The 23,927-nt window shown below is 47.5% G+C and overlaps 1 protein-coding gene across 1 annotated transcript in view; it reads right to left on the bottom strand.

The window, feature by feature from the left end:
- Positions 1–305: 305 nt before the first annotated feature.
- The window catches only part of ADAMTS18 (ADAM metallopeptidase with thrombospondin type 1 motif 18), a 133,694-nt gene continuing 110,072 nt past the window's right edge, over positions 306–23,927 (bottom strand). Inside the window, exons 18-23 of the mRNA XM_066637972.1 lie at positions 22,466–22,592; positions 17,692–17,896; positions 14,219–14,410; positions 11,241–11,453; positions 6,580–6,727; positions 306–421 (exon numbers count right to left, since the gene is read on the bottom strand). Of these exons, the coding sequence (XP_066494069.1) occupies positions 306–421; positions 6,580–6,727; positions 11,241–11,453; positions 14,219–14,410; positions 17,692–17,896; positions 22,466–22,592 (1,001 nt within the window). The remainder of the gene's footprint in view (positions 422–6,579; positions 6,728–11,240; positions 11,454–14,218; positions 14,411–17,691; positions 17,897–22,465; positions 22,593–23,927) is intronic.

Below are 23,927 nucleotides of genomic sequence, written 5' to 3'. Positions count from 1 at the left end.
CCAATCCAATCCAAAGGTCAGCTTTGACTGTTAACAGAGTCATGTTTACACCAGAGGACACCGGAAATGACAAATCGAAAGATACTGCCTCTCCCCGCTAATGTTCAATAATACCCTGTGTGTTTTGGTGAGAATCCAGTCCTTGTACATCCATCAGTCATCAAAAGTTGTACCATAGCAAATATTGCTCTACTATACCCACGTCTCTTCAGCTGGCAATTGAAGTGCTGCTGGGTCCTGGAAGACTTTAAATTTCACTGTCAATAGAACAGGAACTCTTGATATCAAAGAGTCAGGCTGAACCATCAATTCTTCCGCGTACACGATTTGCAGCATTGTTTGCCATAAAATTTGTGATTGCAGACACCATGCTGGGGAACCAGATGGCACCAGCTGAAGAAGTCCACACAAGACGGGTCATCTGCAGTAGGGAAAAAAAAGTTCCAGGCAAGTATAGTTAGTTTACAAGGAGGGGCAGGAAGGCTGAAGCTCAGAGCTGGTTCAAAACAGGGCCAGCTAAGAGGCACATTTCATTTCTCCATGAGTTGTCTAATCAGGTGAGCAACATGAACCCTGGAGGCAGAGATCTCATGGAAAACTGCAGCACATGGAATGCTCCTGAAATGCATGGCTTGAGAATGTGGATTCAAAACTTTGGCAAATCTCTCTCTCCGATATGACATGGCTGTTGGCGAGAACAGCCAAGTGCTCATATCTCTGGATCACAAACTATCTCCAAGAAGTCACTGTAAATATTTATTTTGCCCTTTTCTAGAATGGAGAGGCCCAAACGCTGTAGCCTTTCCTCATAAGGGAGGTGTCCCAGCCCAGTAATAATTTTGATTGCTCTCTTCTGCAACGTTTCCATTTCCATTTTTCACCAAATGCGAGCCTCTCTAGGAGATGGAAGGGTAGCATACACGTACCTGATAATCAGAGAAATGCACTAAGGTAGAAGTTTCCAAACTGGGCAACATGATGCCCCAGCCAGGGAAGCCCTGACTCTGTTTCCTTAAGGGGCAGGGCAATGGCAATGACAAAGGCAGCAATTCAATCATCAGGATCACACCTCTGCCAGGGATGAAGGTGGGGGTTGTACTTACTAGTGGCAGCACTGCCCTCCTGGGGGGTGCAGAGAGCCCACAGATGCCTCTGCAGGGCTTCCCAAGTCTCAGAATGTCTAAAAATAGCGATAATGATCCACTTCCAGTTTACAGTCACAAAACTGGAAGTGGTTCCCCTCAAACAGTCTCTGCAGTTCCCAAAATCCCAAAGGGTTTGGGAACCGCTGTCCTAAGGCTACAATTCTGTGCATACTTTCCTGACAGTAAGACCCACTGAACTCAGTGATACTTATTTCTGAGTACACATACATAGAATTGTTCTATTAGTCCCACTGAGATCAGTACTGCCTAAAGCCCAATCCTATCCAGGATTGGGCTGTCAGGGACAGGGCTTTACAACAGAGGCGTCTGCTGTTGTAAAATGGCTGCCAACAGACGCCACCACACCCACTGGAGAAGATAAGGTAGTGGTGGGCGTGACTGGGTGGGTGGGGGCAAAATTGGGTGTCAGGGAGTACTTGGGCTGGGTCATTCTGAACCAAACCCAGCAGAGCAGCTGCAGAAGGGCTGGCTGGAGGGGAGGGACCCTCCAGCGGCAGAGAAGAAAAAAGATTGGGTCCCTAGTCCCATTTATTTTTGCACATTATTATTAATTTTTTTCCATGCAATGGTCAGCTGGATTAAAATAGCACATGGCAAACTCGTTCCATAGTTTGGTTGCAGCTGATTTATGCTTTACATGTTGTACTGAAAAGTGAATCACAATGAATCATATGGAGGCTCTATAAATAAAACAAAATGAAGACCTAAATCGGAGAAGAAAAGTCAGGAAGTCAGGCTAGGAAAGATTTATGGTCCAATTCAGCTATTATAGGAACATGGGAAAACATTCTGGTTTGCCCTCAGAACTACTGTGGTAGATCTTCATAAAAGTAACTGACTCAGATTTTAATACAGAAAAAGAAGTCCAGTTGCCAATTCCTTATGCTTTTAGAGAAAAGACTGAAAAAGAAACTGTTCTTATTTGTAGCATTCAGACAGTGGCGTAGCTAGAAGGGGTGCAAAGCACTAAGTTTTGCAGGAAGCCTCGCTGCAGTGTGCAAGCTGCCCCTTCCCATCCCCTTCGGAGCCATTCTGGGCAGGGGAAGCAAATAGTTTTGCTCTACTATCTTGCAGAGAGACTCCCTGCAAAACTTAGTGCTTTGAACCCCCTCTAGCTATGCCACTGCATTCAGACCCATACACAGGTGCCCTGCTCTTGGTTCTAGTCCCCTTTTGGGTCCCTTCCAACTTTGTGATTCCTTTTCCAATACAATAAATAGGAGGAGGAGAGGCCGGCACATCACTGGGTAAGGGAGGGCAGCATTTGGCCAATCATCTCGGTTGCTAGGGGAGACTATGGGATGGCCTTGCTACCTGGTGATGGCCCAGATTGTCACTAAGCCATGAGAACCTGGGACCTGATGCATGCAAAACAGGCACAATGAGATACAACATCTCTCTTAATTGCTCACCAGAGAGAGAAATTAACTTGCTATAGCTTCCCCGTAACATAGTTCTAGGGATGGGAGATCACACGTGCTGAATTTCTCCCAAATAAGACAACCTGCTTAGAGCATACAACAGTAAGTGACATATTTGAATGTGCTGTGTAGCAAACACACCTTATATACAATGTGAATTTTGATACAGACCTGCAAGACGTGAATCACAACATGAATCACATTTGACTTGAAAAGTCAAAATTACATCTACAGAGATGAACTCACAACCAGTCACGCACAGAAGATGGGCCAGAGGTCTGGAGAACACAAGTCCACCTTAGAAGAACTGCAGGCTTGTTAGCAGGTTTGAATGGTCTTCTCTCAACCATACATCCAGTTGGGACATGTGACCACCCTCTGAGACTGGGTGTTGGCAACACAAAACAATTCTCTTGACCCCAAACTGTTCTCTCCCCCCCCCCCTTTTCATCCAGTTGCTTCATTTTCAGAAGAACAACTTTCAGTTCCTACATGGCTGAGCCAGTCATGATTTGCGTGATTCTCCCTTAAGTCATATTCGCTTCCCATTCCAAGTGAACCAAGTTGACTTACAGGCTAGAAGCTGCAGAACGCAGCAGACTGATTGGAAATGTGGAAAAAGGAGCAGGCTCAGCTTGACAAGGGAAGCATGTTAGCTCTCCCTGAAAGGCTCATTTCTCTCCCATGATCTCTCCCCAATGACTCACGGAGCTGGAACTATGTGGTGGGTAATTGAGAGTGATTGGCTTCAAAACGGTTCCAACACAGCTGGCCCCGTTCACTGGTGGAGACAGAGACGTAGAGCACGGTGAAGAGATAATTGATCTCCAGGGCCTGAAGGCCCAGCTACAATAAAGTCAAAAGGACTTCTACAGCTGCAGGAAGGGGGAAGGGAGAAGCCCAAAGTGAAATGAATAACAGACACCAGAGAAGAAATTCAGCTAGGAGAGTACAATGGACTATACATAAGGACATATGAAGAGCCCTGCTGGATAAGGCCAAGGGCCTATGTAGTCCAGCTTCCTGTATCTCACAGTGACCCACCAGATGTCTCAAGGAGCATGCAAGGTAACAAGATACCTGTGTCCTGTTGCCACTCCCTTGCATCTGACATACGGAGATAGGCTACCTCTAAAACCAGGAGCTTGTTTATTGGGACAGAAAGTGGGTAACGTGCAAAACTAAGGATGGGTGACACCAGCCCTAAGAACCACCAACCTCTGGCGATTCTAGGGGCCTATTTCCAGAAAACAATTACAGCAGTGCTACTTAGGATGGAATTTGGCTGGGAAGATGAATTGTGTAACTACGTTTGACGTTCTTTGTGTAGTCCACTGGTTGAATTGCACCAGTGGGATCTGCACCAGCTTAGAACCATTTTGGAAAGTTCTAGAGCTTTAGCCAGGAAATGGTGCTTGCTCCTCTCTCCACAGGGGCGGCTCATCTACTAAAGGGGCAGGGTGGGGCAAATGCCTTCCTGTTCAGGACTTTCTAAACACAAGCACAGCAAACGAGGTTCAGCAATGGGGCAGGAGGGTGTTGGGTTCCAGTGCCCAGGTGACCACTCAAAGAACAACGGCTGTCGAATCATCATTCACGAGCAGCCACCCAATAAACACCCTACAGAGGACAGTATGTAGCCCTAACTCTTCAAACGGAAAACAAACTGGATACAACGTTCAAACAAAAGAACAATAAAAAAGTAATGAAAGGGAGAAAAGACTCATCTAAGCAGGGCATTCCCCTTACCTGATGATGGGCCAGTCTCTGTTCCTCCTATTCCCCAATGACCTAGCCCAGCACCCTCTTCTCTTTCAACTCTGCCTTTCTGTCCCCTGCGTCCTTTTCTAAACCAGGGAGTAGAAGGAGACGGAGGAGTTGTGGACGCAAGTAGATGGAAATGGGCACTCTCCATCAACCTGCTGCCTGAGGCAACCACTTCAGTAGCCCTCATGAATGGGCCGGCCGTGTATCCAAGGTCAAAGTGTTCTTTGAAGTCACTGCTTACATGGCAGTTACAGGAGAACTGAATAGGGGGTCTCCTCGTTTTACATGAGGAGTCTTCCCTTTGGTAACAGGGGCAAGAACCAGTTTCCTGCCTAATGTTCTAGACTGTTCTGAAGCTGCTCTGAGTTGATCTCAATGGTGGGACTGCACAGAGCCCACCAAGAAATCCTGTGTAAAGCCAAGTTCTGACTGGGAGTGAACCAGACTGGGAAAAAGATGCCTGAGAGTGAACCAGGAGGTCATTATTTCAAGTCAAGATCTGTAGCTGCAGTTCCATCTGATCAGCTAAGACTGAGCAGATTCTCATGGCTTAGTGTTGGCTCATATATGGATGCTCCTCATCTGATGACCTGCATGTGTGAATGGGCCATCACAGGTCCAATATCACAGACAGAACTTTCATACTGCCCAATGCTGTTCCCAAATGTCCCATGGTTCAGTGAAGTTGCTTCTTCCATTCAGCTGCCCGCCCTCAAGTGAGGTACAAGCCCTCACTTGAGACCCTTTGAAAGATCACTCTTGCAGTTTCCAAACTCAGATCCCAACTTGTATCTCTGCACGCCATTTGCCCTGGAACGTGCTGGAATCCCTAGCATGTATGCACTGCTGAAACAGAGACGCCTGCGTTGGCTCGGTCATGTCATGAGAATGGATGATGGCCGGATCCCAAAGGATCTCCTCTATGGAGAACTCGTGCAGGGAAAGCGCCCTACAAGTAGACCACAGCTGCGATACAAGGACATCTGCAAGAGGGATCTGAAGGCCTTAGGAGTGGACCTCAACAAGTGGGAAACCCTGGCCTCTGAGCGGCCCGCTTGGAGGCAGGCTGTGCAGCATGGCCTTTCCCAGTTTGCAGAGACACTTGGCCAACAGTCTGAGACGAAGAGGCAAAGAAGGAAGGCCCACAGCCAGGGAGACAGACCAGGGACAGAATGCACTTGCTCCCAGTGTGGAAGGGATTGTCACTCCCAAATTGGCCTTTTCAGCCACACTAGATGCTGTTCCAGAACCACCTTTCAGAGTGCGATACCATAGTCTTTCGAGACTGAAGGTTGCCAACAGAAGTTTGCCTCACTTGCTCATTGCTCAGGGAGGACTGCCTTGCTCGAGAATTCAGTTATCACTCACTTTTCTCTGAGAAACGGGGGGAGGGGTGGGGTGGTAGAAACTGGTGCAGCTACCTGTGTGGGGTCCCCATGGATGCACAAGCAACTGTGCAGGTGTCTAGTACAGCCAGTGGCATAGCTAGATGGGGTGCAAAGCACTAAGTTTTTGCAGGGAGCCACAAAACTTACCACATCGTGCAAGCAGCCCCTCCCCCTCAGAGCCATTCTGGGTGGGGGGAGCAAAACAGAGATGAATGCCAGAGTAGATGCAGAGAAGAAGCGTATGCCTCCATTTTCCTCCCCCTGCCCGGAATGGCTCCAAAGGGAGGGAGGGGCTGTTTGCATGCTTCGGTGAGGCTTCCTGCAAAACTTAGTGCTTTGCAATTCCTCTACCTGCGTCACTGAGTGTAGTTCTTTTCAACCTTTTTCATCTCATGGCACATCAAGAAGGTGCTAAAAAGGTCAAGGCATGCCATTAGTTTTTTCACGGTTGACAAGGCACACTACACTACTGGCTGGGGGCTCACATCCCCCAATGGCCCTACTAATAAATGACCCTTCCCCAAACTCCTGAGGCACACCTGTAGACCATTCATGGTACACCAATGTGCTCTGGCACAGTGGTTCAAAATCACTGGCCCAGTGACTTCTATCTGTCCTCCTAATGCTATCATGCGTGTTTGTGTAGAGGCAAGTGGGCAGAAAGTGTGTGCCTGTGTGTGAGGTCTCATTTAATGCCATCCTTGCCCCCCACAGTCATTTTGTGACCCACTTCACTCCTGCAGCGGCTACTTTGCAGTGCTACCCACTCCCCCTTCTCAAAATTTCTGTGTCCCCACAAGGCTGAGAACCCTGAATGACAAGGTGGGCCCTTCTTACCTTTCTTCTCAGGAGCCAGGCAGAAGTTGGTATTGCAGGCCCTTGACATTGCTGGCTTCTGGTGGGGCAGGCAGCCCGCAGACGGCTGGCCCTGTCGAAGACACTGCACAGTCCTTGTCTGCACCCCTCCCCCACATGTGACGGTGCACTGCAGATGAGGAAAGAGAAGAGATTATTCCAAAAGAGCCAAAAAGAGTCTTCAGCCTTCCAAGAACTACAGTCCCTGAGCTCTTGATAAACATCTTCTCTGATATGGAGATTTACACATGGAGCTGGCTTCCATCTCCTTATTTATTTATTTATTTATTTTAAGTATCAAGTACAGCATTTTATATTGGAAATATATATTGGGCAGGAGGTCTGGTCTAGAGGGTAGAGCCTCCATTTGCCTGAAGATTAACATCCACAAGGTCACCAGTTCGAGGCCACCGGCACCGTGCGACCTTGAAGCAGCTGGCAAGCTGCAGCTGAGCTGTTCCATCTGCTCGGAGCGTGGGAGGATGGAGGCCAGAATGTTAAACCAGATTGGAGTGTAACACCTTGAATGTAGTGGTTCTTGAAAGAAAGAACCTTCTTTCAATTTGTAAAAATCCCTGCGTGGATTTGATAAGCCTGCCTATGTAAACCGCCTTGAATAAAGTCTTGAATAAAGACCAAGAAAGGCGGTATATAAATACTGTATATTATTATATTATTATATTATTGGAACAAAAGGAATCCATATAGGGTGACCACATAGATCGGTTCTTGGCTTCCATCTCAAGGATCATCTCTGCACCTTCAGGTGTGAATAAAAGACGGAGACAAGGAATAAAACCTTTGCCGTGCTGGTAATTCTGTGACAGAATTGTAGATGCAACTGTATATCTCTGGTGTGTAAATCTGTTAGTTTCAATGGCAACCTGTAAGGGGTGTTTTAAAAACTGGTTTCCTACTGATGCTGCGAGACACTCTGAAGGCCTGTTTGGCCATAGAACAGCATGAAAAATTCTCACATGGCAGTGAGTTCCACAGAGTACTTATGCACTGTGAGAAGAAGTGCTTTATTTTGCCTGTACTGACTCCACTGCCATAGGTTTCATTGGGAAACACCAAGTCCTAATATTCTCAAGAGTAAGAAAACTCTTCCTCCTTTCTCCACTCTATGCACAACTGGATAAAATTATATTCGTGGAGCATTATCACTATCTTCATTTCTAAACTAAAACAAACAAAAAAAACACCCTTAAGCACTCCAGGTGTAAACACTTCTATTGTTTACTTCCCATCTCCAGTGATGCTTGCAAGCCAAACTGGGTTGAGCATCAAACTCAACAGCATACATTATCTCTTTGGAGCGCTGACAGTGGCATGTTTCATTGGGCGGTGTCAACAAATTCCCTGAATGTGGAAAGTTGCCATGTTGATTTTAGCCTAGCCTTCTCCCTGATCTGTTAGTTTTCTAGAACAGGACTTTTCAACACCTTTTTTGGGGTTTATTTTTTACAACTACCATTTTTCCAGTACCATTTTTTTGGGTTTTTTTTTGTGTCTTTGGCTTTTGCAAGTTCCAGTGCTACCACTTGAGATGGCAGCTATGAATATAGGCAGGTAGTTTGTCCCACAATAGAGCTATACTGAATGCCTCTATAGCAGTGATATATGTTGTAGGATAGAAATAATAGCAGCTATGTAAACTGGTTTGCAATTTTTTTTGTTTAAACATGGTGCAGGTGTGCGCTGCGTAATGACATGTTGGACAATAACCAACTTCAAATACAATGGAGGAGCTGCAGTTCCTAAACTGTGGGTTGTGACCCACCAGGTTTTTGGTGGATCGCAACCTGATTTTTACTGGGTCACGGCAGGCTCACCGTGGTGCCACAAGGCTTTCTAGTGGTTTACTGGCTGCCACAAGGCATTCTGGGGTGTTACCCATCTGCCGCAAGGTATTCTGGGGCACTACTCTGACAACAACAAACTGACCTTACTACGGGTTTTGGAAAACATGAGCACGATCCTATGCTTGTCTAATCAGAAGTAAGTTCCATGGTCTTCAATGGGGCTTACTCTCAGGAAAGTGTCCATCAGATTGCAGCCTGTAACCCCATCGTTAAGCAACATATACTGGAATATAAAAACTGTCATCCACTATCACTTCTTATCGGCTTCTCCATTGTCCTTTCTGTTAAATTAATACATCATGACCGGGATGCGTACATCCCATGCAGAAAGAACAAGTATGAACAGTCTCAGTGGCCTCCTATTGGCATCACTGCTACACTTGTCTGGAAGCTGCTCTCAGTCCCTTATATAACCATCCTGCTGTTTCAGTGGCGCTACATTCCATGGTCCTTTCCGCCCCGCTTGTCTGAGAACTGCACTATGGATGAACCGTTACAAATCGTTATGTGCAACATCCTTGGGGATCTGCAGAGACTGTCTGGAATTCCTGAAATAGTGTGATTGATTACTGGATCAGGCTGTATTTATTCCGCAATCTCACAAACATGCTTCTGTATTTTGGAACGGCTTGGCTGTATGAGTCACACATCCCTAAGTTGATTGCTTTTTGGGGGGATGCTTAACTTTCATAATCAGATGAAACCAATCTGATGTGTCTTGGGGAGCAAGATTCTCAGAGATACATACATATACTTGACAATGCTTCAGGGGTTTTCCCTGAAAATCATCAGAGTTCCCCCACCCACTGCCAGTAGTAAATGCAATAGAGCAGTGGTTCTCACACATTTAACACCGGGACCCACTTTTTAGAATGTGAATCTGTCAGGACCCACTGGAAGTGATGTCATGACCAGAGGTGACATCATCAAGTAGGATAATTTTTAATAATCCTGGGCTGCAATCCTACCCACACTGACCAATTGACTATCATTGCTAAAAGCATCTTCACAGTAGTTTGTTAAACGTACAGATCTGTGACATTTCCCCAAATGCAGCCATATACCATGGTAGCATGAAGTCTAATATATTCAAAATGAAATATTGAAATGAATGGGGACCCACCTGAAATTGGCTCATGACCCACCTAGTGGGTCCCGACCCACAGTTTGAAAAACACTGCAATAGAGCAATGTTATCCCCACATAGAATAGCAGTCCCTAAAATTTCCTAGCCATTCTGCAGTGCCTTCTGCTTGCAAAGGGCACGTTCACCCTTTGGTCCTTCTACGGCTTCAGCAGCACTCGGCTTAAGGAAGAGGTCATAGCTCATTTTACACCCCAGTATGTTTCATGTTCATTTCCTGATTTCTCCAGGTAGGGCAGAGAAAGATTCCTGTCTGACATCCTGGACATTGCAGCATCAACAATTCTGAGCTAGATAACATATTCTGAGCTAGATCCCACTGGATCAGGCCAAAGGCCCATCTAGTTCAGTTTCCTGTATCCCACAGTGGCCCAACAGATGCCTCAGGGAGCACAAAAAAACAAGGTAGCTGTATCTTTTTGCCACTCCCTTGCACCTGGCTTTCTGAGGTGGCCTACTTCAAAAACCAAGAAGTTGCATATACCCATCACAGCTTGTAACCTGTGATGGACTTTTCTTCTAGAAAACCTTCCAATCCCCTTTTAAAGGCATCTAGGCCAGAGCCATCACCACATCCTGTGGCAAGGAGTTCCACAGATCAATGACATGCTGGGTCAAGAAATCTTTCCTTTTGACCTGCTCTAACTTTCCCAACACTCAATTTTAGTAGATGTCCCCTGGTGTTGATGTTGTGTGAGAGGGAAAAGAACATTCCTCTCTCCCAGTGCTTCCCAAACTGTGGTTCAGGACCCACTGATGGGTCATGACCTGATTTTTGGTGGGTTGCCAAAGCGTGATGGAAAGATCTGATAATTAATTGCCTCAAACCCTGAAGCTATTCAAAAATCAGATGCTGTAGCTGCTAACTGCCCCGCAAGGAACTGAGCTCCTGCAGTTTGAAAGCACGTGTACATCTAGCGCATTGCGATGCCCCAGTCAGAGAGCCTTGGCCTCTGCCCCGTTAAGGGGGAGAGGGGAAGCAGTGCGCCAGCCTCCGCAGGGCTCCCCAACATGCGGACACAGTGCAGATAACAATTGCGACTCACTTCCGGTTTGAGATCACGAAACTGGAAGAGGGTCACGATCATTATTTGAACTGTCTCTGCATGTTGGGGAGACCTGCAGAGGCTGGCACAAGGATCCCCCCACCCGTGGAAGGCTGCTGCGGGCTGTGGTGAGTCCAGGTAAGCCCCTGCACCCCTCAACAGCGATACGATTCTGGCGATCGCATCACTGCCTCCTCCCTTCCCCCTCAAGAACTTACAGTGGGGCTCAAACTCCCTGTGAGTTTGAGAACTGCTGGTATAGGGAGATAAATGTTTGTGGGTCTTTCTTTCGGGCTATAATTACTTACCAATAAATAAAATTATTTCTTTCTAGTTTTTCTTTTTTTAAAGTCTGATAAACCTAGGTGGGTCCCAAAAGACTGCGGTTTTAAAAAATGGGTCCTGATGCCAAAAAATTTGGGAACCATTACTCTGCCCATCTCCTGAATTATTTTATATGCTTCAATCATGTAAATGATTAAGCTCCAATAAACTGATCACAAGAAAGCAGCTTATGTTCACACAGCTCTGGAAGATTACAGGCACTGTGGCCGAACACTGTTGGGTCATGGTGAGGTCCTTTCTTACCTGCTGCCAAGGTGAAGAATACCAGCCCAACACCCTGTTATACAAATGATGCAGCGGGCACGCCCCTTTGTTGCATGCTTCTTCCAGTTCGATATTTGGCTGCTTGAGGTTTCGGCATCGCCGCTGCGGGAAAACCATCATTTTGCCACTTGTGCTCTTTTCACTGCACTGCATCTCTCGCCTCCTCACGCCGGGGCCACAGGTGGAAGAGCACTGGAGATGGGGATAGCAGAAGAGGCAAATTCATGAAAAGACCCCTGATTTACCCAGCAATTTTTGACCCTTCTCATCTCACAACACACTATGTTGGCAACCTTCAGTCTCGGAAGACTATGGTATCGCGCTCTGGATGGTGGTTCTGGCACAGTGTCTAGTGTGGCTGAAAAGGCCGATTTGGGAGTGACAATCCCTTCCACACTGGGAGCAAGTGCAGTCTGTCCCTGGTCTGTCTCCCTGGCTATGGGCCTTCCTTCCTTGCCTCTTAGCCTCAGACTGTTGGCCAAGTGTCTCTTCAAACTGGGAAAGGCCATGCTGCACAGCCTGCCTCCGAGCGGGCCGCTCAGAGGCCAGGGTTTCCCACCTGTTGAGGTCCACTCCTAAGGCCTTCAGATCCCTCTTGCAGATGTCCTTGTATCGCAGCTGTGGTCTACCTGTAGGGCGCTTTCCTTGCACGAGTTCTCCATAGAGGAGATGCTAAAATTGTCAGGACACACCGTTAGTTTTTAGACAATTGACAAGGTGTTGTGGAAGCCTGCAAGACCCCCTCGAGGATGTGGTTCCAACAGGGGCCTCTTCCTCTGACAAGCCTGGGAAGCGTGGGGTTAATACCACTGTCTTAGATTGCAGTGAGTGTTGCACAACTGCAATCACTTGAAGGCACCAGGGCCTTCAAGGATAAAAGCAGCTCCTGGAGGAGAGAAAGGGGTTGGGTAGCAGAAGAAGGAAAGGTTGGAGGAAGGAGAGAGGATGGATTGACTGGCAAACTAACAGAATGGAAACTGCTGGTGGCTTTTGGAGACTGGGGTGTGGCTGCGCAGCCCATGGGTTTCTGAAAGCTAAGGTGCTGCTGAGGCTGGAGAAGCTACTGACTGGGAGCAGGGAGGAAGGAAGGAAGACCTCTGCAGTTCAAACAGGCAAGCCAGCCTGGGGGGGGAGGGGGTGTCTAGTGGTACTTTCTACAGAGCTAGGGCCACTGTTGGGGAAGGGATGGAGGCTAATTAGTCTGCAGGGAACAGAAGACCTCTAGCGCATAGGTACCATGCTGAGGTGTTCCCATCCCTCAAAGACCTTACTAATAAATGACCCTCCTCTAGACTCCTGCAGCACACTTGTGGACCATTTGTGGCACACCAATGTGCCGCACCAACACTGGCTGAAAATTGCCGGATTAACCTTTCGCTTAGATCAGGCTTTGTCTGGTATGTGAGAAACAGAACTACCTTTGATCACGGTGCAGAGAATTTTGACCAGGATGTGTAGCCTGCGACTCCGCATAACCTCAGAATGTGGTGTTGGAGCTTGGCTTTCATTTGTAACAGGGCACTGTTTTGATACCAGCTGGGGAGGGGCAGGAAGAGGGTCAAGAGTGTACCAAAAGGTTTGCTTTTGGAGACAGAACTGATGGCTCCAGCTTTTGTTGGGCACTGGGTTAAAAAAGCCCCAGTGGAGGAATTCCCCTAGCTTTGGACAGTGTGAGCAATTGTCTAATAGTGTCTTGGAACTGGGCAGCATCTTTTCCTTCAATTCCTGAATGCCCCAGTCCCTATTGTAGCATGAGGGACAGGATATCTGGGAATTCTGAAATTCCCAGCATGAGGGAATAAGGGAGGGGGGAGGAGGAGATCTACTGCTGCTGTGTCCCCTCCCATAATCACCTGGTAAGAATCCCAATGGCCCTTGTTTATCAGGCCACAGTGGAGAGCAGTGGGAGCTCTTGCCACCTGAGAACTGGTCAGCCATAGGTAATGTCATGAATATGTACAGTTCAGGCCTAGTAGCATTGCAAGGCCTGAACCAAGCTAAAACAGTAACACAGAAGTGGCTTGCAGTCCTAGCTGCCAGGATTTACAATTCAATGGAAGGTGATAATGCAGCACCTAGGCAGCCAGAAAGATGCCCATCAAGGATGGAATGCAGCTGCAGATCTCCAGGGGGGAGGGAAGAGCTGAGAGGGCGAGCTTCCAGCCCCACTTCCGGAGGACAGGGTCTTTGTTCCTTGTCTCTGAGTGAGAGAGGTGGTGGGTGCACATCCTGCCCCGCCAGGACCATGTGGCCTCTTAGGTAACTGAGGATCTACAAAAGAAGCTGACCAAGGTGAGAGTCAAGGATTAATAGAATTAGCCAGTCAGCTTTGTTGTTTTATGCTGATATGTTTCCTAGACGTTTTTATGCCTCTAGCATTTGCTGCCTTTGTAACCTTCTTGTAACCCTATGTATTTAATAAAGTAGAAAATCTTTTTACCATGTTGGTTCATTGTCTGTTGGGGACAAAGGTTCAGAATCCTGCTTAGCCGTTCAGCAAGCTACCAAACATCCTCATTGTGGACTCGTAACTTGAGGACTGAGACTTTAAGTAAAGAAAGTGCTCAGTGCCTACAAGGGATATAGTTAAGCCTAGAGGGTCTCGGGTTCCCTGGACTGAGGCACTGGCTCTTACAGGGTGGTGGCAGTACTACCGAACAGGGATCTTTGAGGGCTCTAGGGTTCAGAACCAACAACTCTGAGCACCCCAAAACCCTGGGAGTGAGACCCAAGTGTACGACAGGTAAGAACCTTGTGTATGACTGTGGCCTTTGGCATGCGCTCCACAAAGCCCCAACAGTGAAACTACGCCCTGCGATGCTGTTAAGATCAAATTGCACCTGGAAGGTGACCTGGCAGAGAAACATTGTTAAGAATGGACAGTGTTTTTGGCTGACCAGCCCATCCCAGCACCCCTGTGCAAAACCGAGCCCCGGGTCTCATGACTCTTGCTTTACCTCACTCCAAGCAGAGATCACCCACTGGAGCCGATCGTTTTTAGGGCATCGCCCCAACACACACATCTGCTGGGTTTCTGGCTTCGTTTCACCATCGCACAGGTTCTCCGGCAAGATTCTTAAGGTGGAGGGGCCCACGCTTTTGCAGACAACATCACGCTTTGTAACGCCTCTGCCACAGGTTTTGGAACACTTTATGGGAAAGGGAGAGAGAGGGTGATGTTGTTTGTTCATGCACCTATTGATTTTGTTCCTGATAGGATTTCCATCGTGCCTTTCAGGCAATCCTTCCAAAAACAGCTCACAATAGCAGTAAAATGCAGCAAACAGAACATATATCAAGTGAGAACAAGAGAAAAACAAACTCAGCAGCTTAAAATTAAAGCCAGAAAAACAACAACAAAAGTCATATAAATCAAGTGAAAAGATGAGTTGGTATCTAATAGGAGGGCACAACCAGTGCTGGATTTAGACTTGGTGAGGCTTTAGGGGTTTTCAAACTCCCAGGGAGTTTGAAAGTCACAGTAACTTCTTGCAGGGGCAGGGGGGAGGCAGTGGGGGCAGGGGGAAGGCAGCGGCACGATCCCCAGGATCGTGCCACTCAGGGGGGCTGCAGGGGCTTGAATAAACATACCAGAGCCTCCTGCAGCCTCCCAGGGGCACGGGGAGCCCTGCGCGGCTGCAACTTTCAGCCCCCCTGAGCGGCGCAATCCTGGGGATCGCGCCGCTGCCTCCTCCCTGCCTCCTGGCTGCCCCCGCCCCTTAAGGGGAAACAGGCCAGGACCCACAGGCTGGGGTGTTGCAATGCCCCAGTCTAAAAAGCCCTGCCTTAGGCCAGTGATTTTCAACCTTTTTCATCTCACAGCACGCTGGCAAGGCACTAAAATGGTCAAGGCACACCATCATTTTTTGACAACTGACAAGGCACACTGGGCTGCCAATGGGGGGCTCACATCCCCCAATGGCCCTACTAATACATTACCCTCTCCCAAATTCCCGTGGCACACCTGGAGACCATTCGTGGAACTCCAATGTGCCACAGCACAGTGGTTGAAAATGACCGTTCTAGGCTATATAAAGCTTGGAGGTCCCTTGTTAAAAAACTGGAGGCCCCACTAAAAAATTACAGCAAAATTTGCTGCACAAACCATGTGGCTGGGTGGGTATGCACAACTCAGGTGGGTTGTGCCCAGTGCTAGATTTACACATCCCCCACCTACACATACAACATCACATCACAACACATCACAACTCAGGTGGGTTGTGACAGTATTGCAGCTGTTATTTTTTGGGTGTGTCATACCTGCCTAGTTTGGCCAGGGTTAGGTCTCCTTGATGAGGTCAATCCCACCAGAGACTTTGATGAGAGGGTGCTTTAGTCAATCCCTCAATCTCCAGTGGACCTCCCCCCCCCCCGTCTCCCACCCGACTGTGCTCTCCCCTGCCTCAATCTTGCCTCACTTTCTCTCCACTTTCAAAATGGAAGACACACTATCATTTTGCCTCTCGGCACCTTCTTTCTTCCCAATTGGCCTAGAAGGAAAAAGGGGGGGCCAAAATGACACAGCAGCAATCCACACTGATGGGCTGGCAGTGGGTGAGAAAAGAAGAGCAATTGTGACTGCTTGCTTGTGCAGTAGGGTTGCCAACTCTCCTGGATTATCCTGGAGTCTCCAAGAATCAGCATCAATCTCCAGGTGATTACTGAAAACAATCCTGGAGATTACAGCAGGGCCTCCAGGAATTTCCCACGTTACATCATCTCGGAAACAAGAATCTCCAGAATTAGCTTCAGTGAGCATTAGCACCCTTAACCCTTCCCATCAGTTTCGAAGATGGGCCCCATGTCGCAGGTTGGGGTTCGAAGTGGGTCACAACTTTTGACAAGGTGATGACCACTCAATTGAAGAACAGAAAACAGTTTCTTGCTTTCTTTCACAGCTGTAGTGTGTGTGTGTGTTTTTTTTTTCTTTTATTCAACTGGACAATTATGCAGAAGTGCATTCCCTCCTATTCGAACTTGTGGTATGTCTGCCTTGGCAGAGTGACAAAAAAGGCAAGCGTGTGTTTCGCCTCGGTGTGAAGGCTGTTGGGCAGCCCATATCTTTCTGGAACCCGGGTACATCTTTGTCACGGCTTGCCTGAGGCCTTTGCTCAATCAACTCCCCTTAGCAGTAGTTTTAATACTACTGTGCTATTGAATTGCTGAAAATGATACACTCTCCAGTGGAGGAAGACATCAGCCATAATTTCAAGTGGTGCTGTTAATCATCTAACACTAAATGCCAACTTTTGGAAACATTAATGGATGTGTGTTGATGAAGTTGTGACACCTTCCTCTGCCTCTTGTGACGTTGCATTAATAGTCACTCCTGTGCCACAATTCAGCACAAAAATTGGTTCATAAAAAGCAATTCCTCCATCACTGGGCTATGGGTCTTTGAATTGGAAAGTGCTACGCCTATCACAAGGTGCCACAAGCAACATGTTACCCATTTTCAAGAGTCCTATGGAATGGGCCAGTGAGAATTTACAATTCTTTTTTGCTTCCTGCCACATGGTGGTCAATCAGCATGTGCTGGTAGAGTGTCAGTGGGTTCCTTCTTGCTTTCTGGACCAATTGGGAGGCGGGGCAGAGAGTGGCATGTTAACCTTATGCATTCAACTTGAAAGGCAGAGGGAGACAATAAGGAAGAGAGATGTGACAAGGCAGGGAGCACCACAGTGGGGGAAAAGGGCAAATGGGCAGAAACCAATGGGGTCTACTGAAGATCGGGGGGGGGGATGGGACTTGGCCAACACATTCCCTCCAAAGCCACAGTCTCTGATGGTGTTTACCTCATATGGACCTCTGCACAAACCTGGCTGCTACTTAAACATTGCAGGCCTATGCCTGCAAACAAAATGGTGATGGAAGCAACCCCACCAGAAATGGTCCTGACCCACCTATTGCAGACTTTCCCAGCCTAACTAGCAGTGATCTTTCCCACTGCTTCCTTCCTGATACCTTTAGCTAGCAATGCCAGTGACTGAACCTGAGCTCTGAACTACAGATGAGCTATAATTTAGTGGCAGAGCAATGTTCTATGTGCAGAAGGTATCAGGTTTTATCCAATATTCAGGTAAGGCTGGGAAAGACTTTTCCCTGAAACACTGGAGAACTGTTGCCAGTCGGTGTGGACAATATTAGAAGCAACAGATCAGTTGTCTGACTCAACGTGAAGCAGCGTCACATAGAATCAACCACCACAGAATGTGGTGGAGACCGCTATCTTAGATGGCTTCAAAAGAGGACTCATGGAAACTCATGGAAGATAGGCATATCAGCAGCTATTGGCTCTGGTAACACCTGGCCAGCTCTTGTGGCAAGGAGGAGGAAGCAGCAGATGGTTTTTTGATGGGATCTAGCAAGGATCTTCTGTTGTCTTTATCTGTAAGTGCACAAGGTGGTCCCATCTATTTTTCCGACTTACCGGAGACCAGGGGCCAGGACTCCACTCTGGTGGACAGTCTTGAGGATTACATGCCTGTATTTGTGCAGGGGTGGATACTGGGCAGAGAGCGTGGGCCACAATCTCCTCCTTCTGAAATGCCTTTTTCTGCATGCACTGGATCTGACGGCTTCGCTGTCCCCCACCACAGGACTGGCTGCAAGGACTCCATTCCCCTGTCGACCAACTTCAAGAAAGAAAACCTCCATTGAGTGCCAACAGCCAAAGAGCAGATAAGAAAATCTATTCTAAATGGAAGTGAAGGCCACATATTAGCAAAGGTGATCCTGGAGAGCTGCTGCCAGTCAATGTCCAACCATAGTGAGCTAGAGCCAGTGGCATAGCTAGAGTGCAAAGCAGGAAGCCTCACCGCCGTGTGCAAGTGGCTCCCTTCCTTTCACAGCCATGCATACGCGTCTGTTTTGCTCCCACTGCCTGGAATGGCTCCAAAGGGGAGGGAGAGGGCCGCTTACATGCTGCAGTGAGGCTCCCTGCAAAACTCAGTGCTTTGTACCCCCTCTAGCTACGCCACTGGCTAGAGCGACGGAGCGTCTGACTAAGTAAATAGCAGCTTCCTATGTATGACATGCAAGCTGCTAGAAATCCATTCGGCACTTTCTTGGACAGATGACAGGGCAAAACCCCCTTACAAGCGACGCCTTGGTTTCTGCCCCAGTTGTGACATCCCTGGTTCAGGGGCTGCCTTGACACTAGTTTAAAGAAGCTTGAAGATGGCATCAACTGCCATGCCTCTCTCAGAAGAGCAGCTTTGTGTTGATTGCTGGAGTGGAGATTTGAAGCTGGGTCCCTCTCTCCACCTCCAGTCTAGGCTGAGCACACCAGACACTATACCGCACTGGCTCACGCCAAGCTCAACTCCTCTGTTGAATAAAGGAAGAAAGGAATAGCTTGCTAAATTTGGCAACCCTGTCATTAGAGTTTGGAAGATTGAGAAGCTGCCTGCTGGCAGATGATAAAAAAAAAATCCTCTTTTCTCTGACAGTGAATTAATCAGCTGACCACTGGCAGATGAATGTATCCTCAGGGCATGCCAGAGGCATCACAAATTTGGCAGCGAAAAGAACCCAACCCAAGCAAACACAAGAGTTACTATGTGAACTACAAACTGGGAAAAGGTGGATTGGCATGCCTAGCTACCCCAGAGATGTTCAACCCCTGTGCCACGGCACATTGGTGTGCTCTGAATGGTTCGCAGGTGTGCTGCAGAAGTTTGGGGGAGGGTCATTTATTAGTAGAGCGATTGGGGATGCGAGTCCCTCTTCATACCAGTAGCATGGTGTGCTTTGTCAATTGTAAAAAAACAAAAGAATGATGATGGTGCGCCTTGAAAATTTTAGAGCCTTGTCAGTGTGCAGTGAGATGAATGACTGAAAATCGTTGATAACGCTGTTGATTCTTCTGCCCCCACAAACAGTGGAGACCCATCCACGCAGCCACCTGACGCAGCTGCAATAGGCTGCAAACTGTGAGAGACCCAAGGGGCGGGGGTCAGTGGATTCAGGGTGCCTTTCACCCTGAGGCTGCTGCCATTGATTCCGGTCGTCCTGTTGCTAAAAGTATTGGCAACCTTCAGTCTTGAAAGACTCTGGTATCGCGCTCTGAAAATTGGTTCTGGCACAGCGTCTAGTGTGGCTGAAAAGGCCAATCCGGGAGTGACAATCCCTTCCACACCGGGAGCAAGTGCAGTCTGTCCCAGGTCTGTCTCCCTGGCTGTGGGCCTTCCTTCTTTGCCTCTTAGCCTCAGCCTGTTGGCCAAGTGTCTCTTCAAACTGGGAAAGGCCATGCTGCACAGCCTGCCTCCAAGCGGGCCGCTCAGAGGCCAGGGTTTCCCACCTGTTGAGGTCCACTCCTAAGGCCTTCAGATCCCTCTTGTAGATGTCCTTGTATCGCAGCTGTGGTCTACCTGTAGGGCGCTTTCCTTGCTAAAAGAACCTTTTGAAAAAATTTCCAAGGCAGCAGCTGGCACTCCTACTGATGACATCAACGTCGCTGCTGGAGCAACAGGAGGTACTTGAGCTCCCCACACATACCTTTCCAGTTAAAGAGTTGGGAGTCCACAGGCAGAATTTTGCCTCACAAAATTGCTCAAAAAGAAAAACAAGCGTACGGTTTCCATGGCTGCTTGCAAAGTGGGTAAACGGGAGGGTTTGAGCCTACCTGTGAACTCCCCTTCTTGGTGGTGTCAAGGCAGGGTCAGCCCTTGTGAACAGCTCAGGAATCAAAGGAGGCCACTACAACAGACTGGCCTTGCCCGGATCCTTGGCAATGGCTGTCTGACAGTAGGATTGAGCCACACCATGGGAGCATCAGTCAGGAGAAGCTTAAGGCATTGCATGTCCTCCTGTGTTAGATTGCAAAATCTGGTGGAGGGCTTACGTCCCTGCTTGTTCTCAGTAGGGCGATCCCACTCATTGCCTATTATCAGCTTAAAGGGCTGAGGAAGGGGGAAACCTCTGAGCAAATCCTGTTGGGGTGGGAAGGCTGCAGAGGCCCCTCAGGAGCGATCTGCTGTAGAAGCCTCCTTTGATTCCTGACCCGTTTGCAAGCAACATTTCTCAGGGGGTTCCATGCACCATGTCACTGGTCTATCTAAGCTCAGTATTGTCCTATTGACAGTGACTCTTGGGAGTTTCAGATGGGGGTCTTTTCTAGACCCGCCTAGAGATACAAAGGATCAAAACGGAGGACTTTTGGAATGCAAAGCACATGCTTCACCACTGAGCTTTAGTCCCTCCTTTTGGGAAAAGGTTCACTGTTCAGGGAGGGAAACGGGCTTAATATGTTGATGATTCCAGATTTAATTCCCCCATTTAGCCAAGACCATTATGGTCACTGCTCATGCAAAATGGCTACATTGAAAAGAACTCTTGACAACATGACTGGACTGCTTCCAAGCTGAATATCTAGGATGTGAATGTTCCTTTACCCAATTTTTGTTTTGTTTTGTTTTCTTGTGAGCATTCAGTCTTTTTTTTAAAAAAAGAAGCAAACAGGCACTATAGAGGGTTTTCTAACCGAACATTTAGGACCTACACACCCAGTTTCTAAGCGCACTCAGAGTTTCCAATCATGTCAGGGGCCTATGATGACAGCTCCTTGTGTGGCTTCTCTCTCTGATGAAAATAAATGGTACGTTTCAGGAGCTGCCAACCACAATTAAAAGGCAACACAAACAGCCCAAATAAAGCCGAAGGAAATGCAAGAGAAGGCTTTTCTGTCTGCGAGAACCTGAGCCCCACGGGGACAGAAATAACGCCCTGGCAGAAGATTAATCACATGCAAATAAGGCGATTTGACCAGGGAGATTACTTCTAATTAGTGTGCAGACAATGGCGGGGCTCAAGGCAAGGCACATGAAACGCTACCCCCAATTAAACCTTATCTCTGCCTCCTTGTGGCTCAGCTAAAATTTCCTCTTTGGAAGTTTCATGGCTTGGGTTGCATTTCACATCAGTTCCTTAGAGAGATAAGGAGATTCTGCATCTGCTTCAGGCTAGCGTGGACTTGGGTCACTTACAAACAAGGCCGGCTTTGGGGATGACTGCACAGGTGGGGCAGGTGTTGCAGGCCCAGGTGTTTGCCTGTTGGGTTGCTGTGGGGAAACAGCAGCAGAAGTGGATCCACTTTTTCTTCCCCTATTACAATAGTAGCTCTGGATAAGCTTTGCACAGGTGCCCATCCAGAAAAGCTAAGTGGAAACAGGGCAGTGGACCAGCAGAAGTCTTCCTTCACTGCTGCTGCTGTAACTGCAGAGGGGGCCCTTTTAACCTTGCCGCCATTGATGGAGGTGAGGGGATGGCAGCAAGGAACAGGGCCGTCTCGGTGGTGCATCCCAATTGTAGAATCCCCTTCCCCTGGAATTAAGAATGGCTCCCTCCTTGGAGATCTTTTGGTGGAGCCTTAAGACCTTTTTATTTAGGATGGCATTTGATAGCTGACATGATGGGCTGGAGTTTAACTCAAATGAAATTTTAACTGTTGATGTGATCCTTTTAGGTTTGCTTGGTTTTATTGTTTTTCTAATGTTTTATTATTGTTATTATTGGTTTTTTGAAAAATTTGTAAGCCTCCTTAATTGCCCTCACCTGGAAAAAGGTGGGATATGAATGAATGAATGAATGAATGAATGAATGAGGACTAAAGGGAGACTACCTGCTGCCTGATTCCTGAACTCCATGGGTAGGGGATAGGTAGTATGCACATACACTTTTCCTGTAAGGAAACTTGAATGTTTTCAGCTGGATGGAGAAAAGTGGGGTATACATATTTTAAATAAGTAAAATCAATCAATAGGGAAAATGAATCATGAACTGCAGTGCCCAAAACTGACTGCATTATTCAGATATGGCCTACTATGGAGAAAGTCTCACAAATGACGATGTTTGCGTTTTCCCAGTGTCTGCCCCTGCGACCACAGCTGACTGAAAGGAAGCAAGGCTACCATGATGAAATTTACCAGAGGTGCCCCAGGCAACCTTCTCTGCAGCAGCCCTAAATGATTTAATGAATATATCTCTCACTGCCCACGCAGGGTTCTCTCATAACATGTCTCGTGAACCTTGGCACGATGTTCAGGAATGACTGGCCCAGGCAGGTAAATTCTCTAGTTTCACAGCAGACATAATATGGACTATTTCTCCAGAAACAACCAGGATTATTCCATAGGTTCACAAATGAAGATTTAAACACACAAATGTACACAAAGCCTCACAAACACAGAGGCAGGAACACTTACTAGGCAGGGCAGGGATTTACACTGCAAATCTTTGTCTCTGTTAAGGGCTTTGTCCTTGGGCCACAGAAAGAGGAATTGACTCGGGTACGGTGATCCTGTAAGCAGACGGCTTTTGCTATCAAGTGCCCTGTAGAGACACCCAGGAGAGAAAACAAAAAGAAAAGGCTATTCAAAGGGGATATAATAAAATAAAACCATCGGGAAAAAAAGATCAGCTAAAAATTATCCCAGGGGATTGCCTGACTTTAGATAGATATTTTAAGATGCAGACATGTTCAAGTGCATCTAGAATTTCATGTGTGCAGCTGATCCGCTCTTCTTTGCCATGCAATGCTCTCCCATCGATCCATCTATTTCTAAAGTCCCTACCCAGGTGCCGATAGGATTGTTGCCAAAATACAACCACCCACCATGTAGGTGGAGGTTCCTGGGCACTGAACTCAAGAGGTTGAAAAGATTTTTTTCGAAAGACTACCGAATAGAGCATAAAAGACCCCCCACTTTGTTTCCAAGGGGGTGTAAGAGTTCAGACAGATAGTAAAGGGAAAACTGCTAGGGAGGTATGATGCTTCCTGCTGGGGAAGGAGATAACTTTTAATATAACTGCAGTTGTGACACAGAGAAAGTGCATAGGATGGGTGGGAATCACAGAAGGAGAAAGAGAACAAAGTGGGAAAATCTGGAACATAAAGAAGAGAGAGAGAGAGAGAGAGAGAGAGAGAGAGAGAGAGAGAGAGAGAGAGAGAGAGAGAGAGAGAAAATACACTGCTTGTTCAGGACTGAAAATTTCAACTCAGTCCCAGCAATCTGTCTGATCCAGGGCATATGCATTCCAAAATAGACCCTATTGAGTCCAAGGGGATTTACAAGAATATGTACATCATACAATATTATGTTCTTGTAGGCTTCTAAAAAGAAGGTGATGCTCGACTTATGTAATGGGGACAGTGGTGTCACTAGGGTTTCTGGCACCCAGTGCAGGAGGCCAGCACGTCACCCCCATAATGGACCTCCTCCCATGCAATTCCGGGGCAACACCCAGAGTGGTAGGTGTGGTGATGCACCATTGTCCCACACTCACTGGTTTTTTGGCTATAATTTTTGATAGGATACAGATATTTCAATGTGGTTCATTTCATTGCATTCTGTATGAAATTACTCATCAAATGATATATAACATGATAGTATTATTTGCAAATACCAAGATTTTATAAGTTTGGGCCAGCAGTGGTATCACCCTGCCGCTGTGCATGTTCCCGGGTGAAGCCTGTACCCCGTGCACCCTCCCAGTGATGCCACTGAATGAGGAATTTCCCCTGAGCACATGGAACACTGTATTCCATAGCAAAGGACAGGCATCCTCTGCAGACCGAACCCCTGCTGCCATGTTCACTTGTCATGAAATCTGTGGGCTCACTTTTGAGTCAACACACAGGGGACTGCACTGCATGATTTCTTTAAC

The sequence above is a fragment of the Tiliqua scincoides genome, chromosome 9 (assembly GCF_035046505.1).
Source record: "Tiliqua scincoides isolate rTilSci1 chromosome 9, rTilSci1.hap2, whole genome shotgun sequence".
NCBI classification, from domain to species: domain Eukaryota; kingdom Metazoa; phylum Chordata; class Lepidosauria; order Squamata; family Scincidae; genus Tiliqua; species Tiliqua scincoides.
The sequence above is the reverse complement of the archived record's forward strand: the minus strand, read 5'-3'. Positions and strand labels throughout refer to the sequence as shown.